We start from the raw sequence: 11,482 nt of genomic DNA, 5'->3' as shown, positions 1-11,482 counted from the left end.
TCTTTATCCTCTGAGAGCTACATGTTACATCTCATCTGATTTTCTTCCCCTTTTTTAACTTTAAAAAATCCATTCAGAGAGGAATTCTCTTCCCTGGAATACCTATAACATTAATTTGTCATGCCTTCACAGAGAAATAGAGTTGTGACTGGTATGGCCAGGTGAAAAATCCTTGAGGAAGTTACTTTTTCCCTTTTCCTTTCCCTTTCCCTTTTCCTTTTCCTTTTCCTTTCCCTTTCCTTTTCTTTCTTTTTCCTTTTCCTTCTTCATCTGTTGCATGTTCTGCGAGCCACGCTTTCCCCAGCGGGGTCTTGCCATACCAGGCCTGGAGAACGAAAAAAGCATTTAATAAAATTAAAAAAAAAATTAAAAAAAAATCCCCAAACCTCTTAAAATCCAGGCTGGCTGGTGGAGAAGCCAAAATGAAAGCCTCAGATCTCTTGAGAACATGATTATCCCAAGAAGTGCAGCAATTGATTGAGCTGAGTCTCATTAACAGCAATACTTAGCTGGGCCATTTGTGTTGCTATAGTTATGGAAATGTTAAATTCCATGATCAACCCCCATTTCCAGAGAATATAGCTCTTGTCAGAGCTCCCTCTGCTCCAGACCTGGCAACAGACAAATCATCCCCTCCTCGTGCCTCTGCAAATCGATGCAGACAGCTTTGATTTCCATGAGGGAGCTCAGGAAGCCAAACAAACCCCCAGCATTAAGAACCTGTTTATTGCTTTCAGATGCCTGCTCACAGGCCTGTGACTTGTAAATGATTCTGCTGGAGCTGCTCTGCACACTTGCCCAGCTCCTGGTGTCAGGGAGGCAGCTCTAGGCTGTGTCAGAGTGATGGGGAGTGAAGGAGAAGGGGAGGCTTTGAAGGCAGCCCTGGGTGGGAATTACTCCTTCCTTACTCCTTCCTTACTCCTTCTTCCCTACAGGAACCTCACTCAACAAAGTCCTGCCTAAACCAGAGATTCAGATTGTGCCAGGCATTGATAAAATTCCTTCCTGACCATGGGCTGCTATTTAATGTCAAATCTCTGCCCAGGTCATCTCCAAGCTCTCTCCCAGTGTGGCATCCTGCAAAATCTGCCTTTTCCATCTGCTTTGCCCCAAATCCTGCTCCCAGCTTGAGCCTCTTCAGGCATCCCTGAAGAATTTGCCTTCTCCAGTGTGTGTTACAGGAAGAGAAGCTGGGAGAAGAGGTACTGGAAGGGAATAGGGAAGGAAAACTCAACATGTCCCTCTCCTGACCCCAGATGGTCCTTCTTGGTGCCACCTTTTCAAGGTGGGCTCAAACATCCACTGCAGCTCTGCTTTAATGATCTGAATTAGCTGAACTCCTCACCTTCAAAACCCTGATAAGAACATCCTCCAGCCTCCTGGGTGCCCCCATCTGGGCAGGGCATGGATGGTGGTGGGCAGGAACCCCAGTGAAGTTGAACTTTTGGCTCTCAGTGAAGTTGAATTTTGCTGCCTCAGTCCCAGGCCAAACTATTCCAGGTTTTGGGAGAAGCACAGAGCTGGGCTGTGTTGCTGTTTCTGGTCCTTCCCATGAGAGGGATGAGGTGGGGATTGTGAATTTGGGTTCCCTGGCAAAAGCTGAGGGAAGCTGGGAGAGCCCAGTGATGTCTCTGGCTCTGGATGAGACTCCACGATGCCACAGAGATTTTATTTCCCCCTCGGTTTTGTCTCCTGGCTGTAACACCCTCCAGACCTTCTGTGGGAGGTGGAGAGGGTGGGAAAGCCTTGCCAAGAGCTTTCTGGGAGCTTGGTGGGGTGGAAAGGGCTGTTTGAGCATCTCCCTGCCAGCTCTGGGTCACTGGCAAAGGACTCGAGGCATTTGGCAGCAGAAGCCAAGAGACCCTGGATGTCTCTTTTTGTTCTCTTCCCAATTCTTTGTGCAAATATTTCAGTGCACAACAGTAACTTTCTGTCTATTTAGCTGGTGGAGCTGTTCCATGAAATCAGCTCCTCAGACACAGCTAAAATTAAAGTCCATTTATCACCAGCAGCTGCACTGGGGATGGAAGTTACTGGCAGCAGTGACTGATCAGTGTTAAAATATTTGGCTTTTGGAGGAATGATGTCCACAGGCTTTGGAATGGGTTCTTTTGGGTATTTCTGTGGCAGCCACATCCCTGGAAATGCTCAAGGCCAGGCTGGATGGGGTTTGGAGCAACCTGGGGTAGTGGAAGGCGTCCCTGCCCTTGGAATGGGGTGGAACAAGGTGGGATTTAAGGTCCCTTCCAACCCAAACCGTTCCATGATTTTGGTCCAGTCACTACCAGGCAGAACTGGTGTGGTGAGCTGGCTTTGCCTCTCCAGAAATCCTTTCTGTGTAAGGATTTATATCAACCACCCTGGCGCACTAATTTATAATTTCAAAAAATGGGAATGTGTAATTGGGGCAGAAATTTGAGTAAATGGAAGGCAGAAATCACATTGTCACCAAATTTTGCATTATTTATATCCATTTTGGAACACTGGCAGAATATAAATGTCAGACTGGGAGATTCATGCTTTCAGGGAAGAAAAACCCAAGATTCATCACAGGGCTAATCTTCACTTGGAACACAGCGTTTTAGCTGCCCCACTTCCACAGGGGACACAGCAAAGCAAAGGGAAAGGTGCAGAAATGGCAGTGATTGGAAGCTTGGGAAGAGGGGTTTCTGTGTGAGGAGAGATGGGGATTACTGGAGTTAATTAATGCACAGGGCTATTTTGACAATCCTGCTCCCCTGTGCCATATCACAGGTGCTGCAGCAAGGCTCCATGACATTTAAAAGGGAAACAAAATTCCACCAGATAAAAGGAAATACTTTCTTAAGGGCTGTAATTAAAGCAAGGAGATGATTGCCATGGGATGCTGAGGACAGGATCATTTGAGCTCTGTTCCAAATGAAGGGCTGCCTGGGCACTTTGTGCTGTACAAAACAGGAACATTTTATAGTGACTGGGATAATATTTTCAAGTTAAACTCACACTGAATACTTGCTCTCATGTTTCAGGGTACAAATGGACTACTACTTGGAGCTGGGAATGATGGAGTATTTTTTTTTCCTCTTTGCTGTAACACTGAACCATTAGCCTTTCCCTGAGGAGAGATATTGGTCTAGTGAGCAAGCATGAGGAAAAAAAAAAAGGGTAATTTGCCAAATATCACAAATTCTGCATGTGCTGAGTGAGCCAAATGGCTCTAAATGGAAATTGGGAAGTACTCAGCAGGGCTGGGAGAAATGTGCACTGTCATTAGGTCAGCAGTGGGAGAAGCCTGGGAGAACACTGTGGGAATCAGCATCCTGGTTGTGGTGGGAGCTGCTGGGGGGAGCAGGACAACAAGGAAACCTCCCAGCCAGGAAAGGTCCCTGGCTGAAATTTGATTGCAGGAATTATTCCAAATAATTCCTATAAGCAGTAGGAATTATGGGGCCATGGGATGGAGAAAGCTCTTTTGGGGTCTCCTGGAGCAGTCCAGAGGTCTCACCTCACTGGGAGACAGCAGGGCTCTGCCCAGTGCCCAAGGACCTTGTAGCATTTATCAGGCTGGAAGGTGATCCATGGGTACTTGAGGCACGTGTGGAATCGCAGAATCCCAGACTGCTTTGGGCTGGGAGGGACCTTAAAGCCCATCCCATCCCACCCCCTGCCATGGCAGGGACACCTCCCACTGTCCCAGGCTGCTCCAAGCCCCATCCAGCCTGGTCTGGGACACTTCCAGGGGGCAGCAACAGCTTTTCTGAGCACCCTGTGCCAGTGAAAAAAATGCACCTCAAACTCTCTCAGTTCTGCCCTCAGGATTTTATAGCCCTGAGGGATGGAGCTTGAGGCAGAAACTCATTTATTTTAAAGCCTGGAAGGAAAACTTCTAAAGAAATTATTTTTGAAATTATTTAAGAGAAGGGCTTAGAATGGATATTGAATGGCCAGGTGTTTTGCTTTCTCAAGGTGATGTATCCATGCCTGCTGAACACCTCAGCTCTGGAAGGAAAAGGACAAATGCATGGAATTGATGGCCCCTGTGTGTTTTATCCATGCATGTGGACAAAACTCTGCTCAACATGAGCAGCAGCAGGTTCACCAAAGCACTCTGCCAGCTGTGCTGCCAAAATAAGGACTGGTTTGGCACATCCAGCTTGGGGGAGATGGGTTTTGGTGCTGTTGAGCCCTAAATCACCTCTCAAATGGTGAGGTGCCAACCCACCAGCACAGTGAGCAGGTCCCTGCACCAAGTGTGGCTGGACATGGCAGGGGATGTGTCCCAGACTGATGTATTCTGCTACCATCTTCTGCTACCATCTGCATGGCAGTTCTCTTTTGTCAAGTGGGCAGTTTTCCTTATCTCTTCCACACCCACTCCTCCCTCAGGGAGACACCTGCTGATAACAGCTATTGAATGTCACTGCATGGCTGATAAGAACTACAGCATCCCATTGGGAGATGTGAGCCCAGAGGGAGGAGCCAAGCATTGCTACCCAGATATAATCTGGAGATTCTGGAACACCAGCACGGCTTCTCCACGGGATTCCCAGAGGAACAGCAGCTGCCTCTCCTTCCACTGGATCTTCAGAGGAACAATACATCCTTCTCTACAGATCCCCCTGCTCCAACAGAACCACCCCTGACACTGCAGGAGGGCTGCAGTCACATTTCCAATGGGACTGCCACCAACAGCCTGACCCACAGGGTGTCAGGCTGGGTTCTGACTCTGTCAGTGTTGTTCTGGTGCACTGCATTGTTTATGTTATCCTTTTATTTCTTTTTCTTCCCTATTAAAGAACTGTTATTTCCTGCTCCCATATTTTTGCCTGAGAGCCCCTTAATTTAAAATTTACAGCAATTCAGAGGGGTTGGGGAGGGTTTACATTCTCCATTTCAGGGGAGCCTCCTGCCTTCCTTAGCAGACTCCTGTCTTTCCAAACCAAGACAAATGACAAAAGACGTGAAACAGAGAATTCACCTGGAACGCTGCTTCCTCCTCGTTGTACACTGGGTCGTGTCTGGCCAGGGAAGTGACAAACTCAACGGTCCTCAGGGGCTTCCTGGCCATCTGCAGCAGCCTCAGCTCAGTCAGCACAGCGTGCACCACCTCCACAACGTGGCCCTGGGTATAGCCATCTGACATGTGGGCCAGGCAGTTGAGGTTCACCAGCTTGGTGAGGGTCCCACCACCCTGCAGGATGTAGTGCTTCCATAGGGCTGAGCATCAGGACATGCAAAAGAGACAATGCAAAGACAGAAAATCAATGAAAGCAGGAGAAAGATATTTTATTATTGTTTATTTTGTTACTGGAACAAGAAAATAAGGACTATCAATCAGGAAAGGCAAAATTCAAATTTTTTTTGTGTGCTCTCTTTTCAGATTTGCAGCATAGGGCTTTTAGGCATGTGTGCTTTTAAACCCTTACTGAGAATTTTTGGTTTGTGCCAGTGCCTTTCATTACTGAATTTATGGTCTAGTTATTCAAAGGCAGGCAGGAAACAATTAATTTAAAGATGAAATCCTTATTTCCAGAATAAATCCTTATTTCCAGTTCAAATATAATAACATTTTATTATTATTTATTTTGATACTGGAACAAGAAAATAAGGACTATTGATCAGGAAAGCCAAAATTCAATTTTTTTTTTTTTTGTGTGCTCTCTTTTCTCTTCAGATTTGCAGCATTTGTGCTTTTAAATGCGTACTGATAATTTTTAGCCACCAGTCAGTGCTTCTCAGCAAGTCCTTGAGGGCACACAGAGTGGGCTGGGTATGTGTGTAAGAAGGGAAAGAACCACTTGTGTGTGTCCACAGAACCTGTCCAGTGCTCCCATTTGGATGTGCAGAGTTTAACACCTTTACCACCAGCCTGTTTTTATTTCTCTGACCCTCATCACAGCTTATTCCTGCTGAGCTGAGGGGCTCCATGTCCCAAAGGCTTCCAGCTATCAGGCACATGTTTAAAGGTGCAAATTTTCTGTGATTGGGGTTTTGCTGGTTACTTGAAAGGTGAACTTGGTTGTATCTTTTAGCTGTGAACTTCTGTGACCTGATTGATTTCTTTGGGGTTGTGAAGTGGCTGAGATTTTGTTCCCAAAGAATAGGAATAATACCAATTTTTTGCTTTGTTTTATGTTGAGTAAAGCTCTATTTCAGAGAAATTTAGGAGAACTTTGATGTGGCCTCCTCAGGCTTTGCTTTAAAGCATTACATAGAAATATTTGGAAAAGATTAGGAGGATTATGGATAAGAGGTTAAAAAGTTCCTTGAATGAGACATTTTGAGTTCTGCTGTGCCTGAATGCTCAGATGTAGCATGAAGATGTTGGGTGGAGGTTGGTGCTGCTGGAAAAGCTGCCTTGTTCTCCCCTGGACATCAATTCCATGGACTGGAGCCCATAACTATTGACAGCTCTGCTCTGCATTTCTCACTCCAGCAATTTGTGGTCTCCCACTTGCCTCGTGCTTGTGCTCAATAAATATTGGCTGAATCACTAATTCATAAAAGAGGAATTGATGCACACAGGCAGATATTGTGTACTGCAGCTCCTGGTGCAGGTGTGTAACACAAGGCACTGCCTTGCTGGGTGATTAATGGCAAGAAATCAGTATGGGATTGTGAATCTTCCAGTTTAATGATTTCCATTGTATATTTACTGCTCCCACTGAGCACAGATTGGAATCCTCTGCTCTGTAACCAGAGGGAGGGCTGCAGCACACAGGTAGCTGTGCACTGTGTGTTACAAGTATTTGTTATGTCATTATTTTTCTGTCAAAACAAGTTTCTTTCCTTCTCAAAGGGGGTGTCAGGCACTGAAAACTGACAGCACTGGGACCTGAAGATCCTATTTCCATAGAACTTCAGGGAAGCTTGGGGCTGAAGAACAAGCCAGGCACTGTCTGAAGAAGGGCAACATCAAAGAATTAAAGCCACACATTTATTCTGCTTTAAAATGCCACAAGTTAACTTTTTTGGGCATTCTGAAGTGTGCAGTCGAAATCCCTTGAGCTGGCCATTTTTTTGGACTCCAGGTTAGTGGTGAGAGTCCCAGAACGTGGCAGTTCAACCCCCAGAAGTGTGCACAGCTCAATTCAGCTCCTGTCACCTCCTTTCTCTGGGTTTTGCTCATGTCTCCTTATCTCTCAGCAATTCCTCAGAGCTGTCACCTAACACGAAACACTTGTTCCCTTGCTTGGTGACCATTTCCCATCCACAGCAGGAAAATGATGCAACCTGGGAGAGGTTTGCAATGTGCTAGGCAGCCAAACTCTGTCCTGGGCTCACCCAGATGTGCAACACCTGGGTGCCTGAGCTGCCCCTGAGGGATGCAGGATGGAACTATACTTCACAATGTGTTTGTCAGAGTTTTGTAACAAGGTGGCACTGGACAGAGCAGAGAGTGCCTGTGTGCCAAGGTCCCTGAGCCAAAGGGGTTTTCTTTTATTGCCGTTTATTGCAGATTTCAGGGCGCTTAAAACCTCAAAATGTTGGAGGTTTGTTTTATTAGAAAATACCCCTGTTTTCCTTGAAAGCTTTGAGTCTCAGTACATGGAATATTCAATGATTTTGAAAGAATTTGGGAGGGCTTGTTTATCACTGCAAACATTTGATAGACCAAACATGCAAAATCATGGATGCCTGTACAATTCTCTCGTGATCTGTAAGCACAAAAAGTGGAATTTGTGAGAGAAAAAATTTAGTCCTCCTGACATGCTTTGGTTTTGGAGAGGCTGAGAAGTTGTGTTGTTTGGAGTACGGAGACTGGAAATTCAGACCTGCAAACTGGAACCAGAAATTCAGAAGCAATGTGTTAAAAAAAAAAAAAAATTAAAATATAAAATGTGTGCTGAGATGGGGTGGGGGGTGGGGGGGGAACCAGCTCAGAACTCATGGAAAAATGTGAATTGGTGGTGAAGAGTATTTTAAATTATTCTCCCAGCTTCCACTTTTATTATTTGGCCTTTGGAGCAACCTGTATTGATTTAACCTACATTTCCAGCACTTGAGACACACCAGGGGCATGACTTGAGCTGAAGGGCAGTTCTGAGGATGACCAGGCAACAAGCAGGGATTTGAAGCAGTGGGATTAACCCCGAGGATGACTGAAATACTTGCCAAATCTTGTCAGGTAGTCAGGCTTTGAGATGAGAATGATTTTCTGGTAGACTTTGCAGAAAGGTCCCACATTGGCATCAAAGGGTCTCCTGGTGGTGCCCACGAGCAGAACCCTGTCCTTGGGTTTCAGAGTCCTCAGGAACTGGGGCAGCAGCCTGGCCAGGCGCTTGAAGTTCACCTGCAGCACGTGGGAACAGGAGAAGGAAAGAGTTGTTAAGGATGATGACAGCTCAGAGCTAATGAGCTGGAGCTGGACCTGCTGCCTGCAACAGGATTTTGGGGTTTTTTCAGTGCTCTGGTTGTATTTGGTGTGAGCTGGTGAGATATCAACACAGGTAGGAAGATTCTGCCTCCTCAAATTCAGATAAACACTTGATTTCTGCTTCTGTTTTTGTTTTGGTTTGTGCCAGTGCCTTTCACTACTGAATTTATGGTCTGGTTATTCAAAGGCAGGCAGGAAACAATTAATTTGAAGAAGGAAATCCTTATTTCCAGCTCAAGGAGAAATATTGCAGGGACCTGCACACCTGATGAACCTCGACAGGTAGAAAATTGTAACGTGGTTTGGAATCCTCCCAGCTCTTGGAGGTTATGATTTTCTGACTTCTAAGTGTGAAAAATGCACTCCCTTTTATTTTGCTGTGCTTTTAAACTTTGCTGAGGCTCTGAGAACAAAGGTTCTGGGAGCTCAGGGTTCATTTCTTTGCAATAATTTACTGCTTGACTTTGTAACACATTTTTAACTGCTGCTTACAGAGCAAATGAGTATTGAGCACAACCTTTTATTGGAGAACCTTTTATATCAAATATTATTTATATTTGATAATGTTCAAGTGAATATTGGCTGGAGAAGCCTCACCAGATTGTTGTGGTGTCATTAGTGTTAATCCATAAGCTTTCCCACAAGTTTTGGGGTAGAGTAGCACTTTTTTTCTCCTAAATAAGCTTGTCTTAATACATTTGGTGGGCCATTCCTTTTCTTCTCATGGTCATGCTGTGCATTTCTGTCACCCTGGGATGAGCACAGTGACTGATGCTTGCTTTGGCCTCTGAAGGCTGAGCTTAGCTCATCTTTTAGGATGGGCCTGCTCTAGTGGAAGATGTCCCTGCCCTGCAGGAGGTGGAAGCTTTAAGGCCCCTTTCAACCCAAACCATTCTCCAAAATTCCAGCACTCTGCCTGTCCTCCCAGGTCCATGCTCTCTCCTCTAAGTGTTGGGTGTGCTGGGAACAATTTGGGATGTGTGCGATCCCAAGCCTGGAGCCAACAGGCTCCCACCAAGGGGGAAGGTCTTGGGATGGGTACCAGGGCCAGAGGGGACACCCTGGACTCTGAAGTGGGCAGGACAAGAAAGTTTTCTACACAGATGGCAAAGCAAGCAAGGATCATGAGTAATCCAGGCCATTTTGGGCCCCTAATCTTAATTTTAGTCCCCATCTGCATCTTCTGTCAGGGTTTGAGCCCAAGAGAAAGGTTCCTTCCCACTGTGGGGACCACTAAGGGTCCCTCTGATGCCTTGAGAGGCTGCCCTAGAACAGAGGCTGGAGAGAGTTACAGAATAAAGCAGGGATTTATTAAAAGGATCTTCTCAATGGACACACCTTGGGCAGCACAAGAGCCCAGCCAGGGCTGCATCCAAGATGAACCAAAATGGTCACAAAATGGGATGACTGGTCATGGGCTCTCTAACTTTCAAAAGTTCTGGTCCATTTATATCTTGGAGTTAATTGTCTAATTACAGCTTTATGTTATCAAATCCCATTCTGCTTGTTTTTCTCTCTCCAGCCCACGTTGTTTGTGCTCTTGGGCTGATATTTGGATCATTTGTCCTTGGTGCCCAGTTAGAGCGGGAATTGTTTTGTCTCCCTGCTCTGTGCACAGAGCTCACCATCCCATAATACGCAGCTCAGACCCACACACTAAAGCAGCACAGAACCTGAAAAATATAAAAGCTCAAACCTGAGGCATCACCCCTAAGGATCCCTGCACAGCCACCACCTCACCCAGCCCTGGCAGAAGGAACAGCCCCAGCCAAGATTGGGTTGCCTTGTGCTGCCTTTCCAAAATACATTCTTGTGACCACCCCACAGACACCCTAAGAAAAAAAGGTTTAATTTTTCACATAAAGCTCTAATAGCAAAATATTCTGCAGGCAACAGGAACTGGGGTGGTGTGGTTGCTGTGAATATGGGGCAGAATTTTAATTTTCTTTCCAATGGGGAAGCCCCACAGGAGAGGAAGGAATGGAAGCAGTGGCATTAGGACTCCTGAGAACCCAAAGAAAATAATCTGTAATTGTAACTATTTAACACAGGCTCATTGTTTTTGCAGTGGAAATCTATCCTTGTTACTTTATTGTTCACTTTGGCTCCATCCAATTTCTCAAATTAATAGAGCTGAACAATTTAAGCTCATCTCAACTTTTAGCTTTTTGCCTCATATTTTGAAATTCTCCATTATTCCCTTTTACTTTCCAGGGCACTGATGAGCAGTGACTGGACTATTTTTAAATAAAGCAAGGATAGGTGGAAGAGAGAAATGTGACCTCTTGGGGGCTCTTAAGAAGTCACAAGACTCTCTTAAAAGCTAAAAAAAAAAAAAAAAGTTAGTGAGACAAGCTATTATCAAGCAAGCTTTGGCAGGTCTGGCCATAGTGGTATGTGCTTTGTGCGGGCTGTAGTGCAACAGGAGAAATTATCTGCACTGAAATAAAGAAGAATTCACCTCATCTTCTCCCTTCGCTGCCCCTTTGGAATATATTCTCTCTGTGTCTCCAATCCACACCACTGAAGGCTGCAATTCCTTGCCCACCTAGGAGAGAAGGCAAAGAGTTGATTAAAGCAGCTGCAATTTCATACCTGGGAGCCTGTCACTGGGCTTTTGTATCCAGATTGCAGCAGCTCAATTAGCCTGGCTCATTTTTTATCCCTGGGAATGTTGAGCAATCACAGACAGCAGTGCTTGGCAAATCCAACTCTTTCTAGTTAGGAATGGAGCACTAAGAGCCCACCCCAGACTGGATCATTTTGTCTGCTATGCTTATCTTTAATTTCGCAGCACACATTCAGTTGTGCTCCTGCAAGAGGAAGCCTGGATTTGGTGTTCAGTGGAAAATCATGGTCCAAGGGCAGCTTTAGGATCCCACCCTGCTTTTCTGGATGGTGAAACAGGCAAGGCACGGCTGCTGCATGAGAGGGAGGGCACTCTTCATTAAGCAAAACAGTTTGTCAATCTTCTGGTTGAAACATTTAATTTCCAGTGAGCCCAAGAATTAAATTTGAAGGGGGGGGGGGGGTGGGGGCATTGCCCAAAACTGGTTTTTCCTGCTCCAAAGTGGGAGGCTCGATACCCCTGGTTCACAGCAGGATGGCAGCAATGCTACAGGCTTT

At 45.7% G+C, this 11,482-nt stretch overlaps 1 protein-coding gene across 1 annotated transcript in view; it reads right to left on the bottom strand.

The window, feature by feature from the left end:
• Positions 1-253: 253 nt before the first annotated feature.
• The window catches only part of IQCA1 (IQ motif containing with AAA domain 1), a gene marked incomplete at its 3' end in the record, with an annotated part of 149,583 nt that continues 138,354 nt past the window's right edge, over positions 254-11,482 (bottom strand). Inside the window, exons 17-20 of the mRNA XM_058028032.1 lie at positions 10,818-10,904; positions 8,095-8,272; positions 4,958-5,196; positions 254-325 (exon numbers count right to left, since the gene is read on the bottom strand). Coding sequence (XP_057884015.1) covers positions 254-325; positions 4,958-5,196; positions 8,095-8,272; positions 10,818-10,904 — 576 coding nt within the window. The remainder of the gene's footprint in view (positions 326-4,957; positions 5,197-8,094; positions 8,273-10,817; positions 10,905-11,482) is intronic.

Source organism: Melospiza georgiana, chromosome 7, assembly GCF_028018845.1.
Source record: "Melospiza georgiana isolate bMelGeo1 chromosome 7, bMelGeo1.pri, whole genome shotgun sequence".
Taxonomy (NCBI): Eukaryota; Metazoa; Chordata; class Aves; order Passeriformes; family Passerellidae; genus Melospiza; species Melospiza georgiana.
This window is presented reverse-complemented; position numbering and strand designations above follow the sequence as displayed.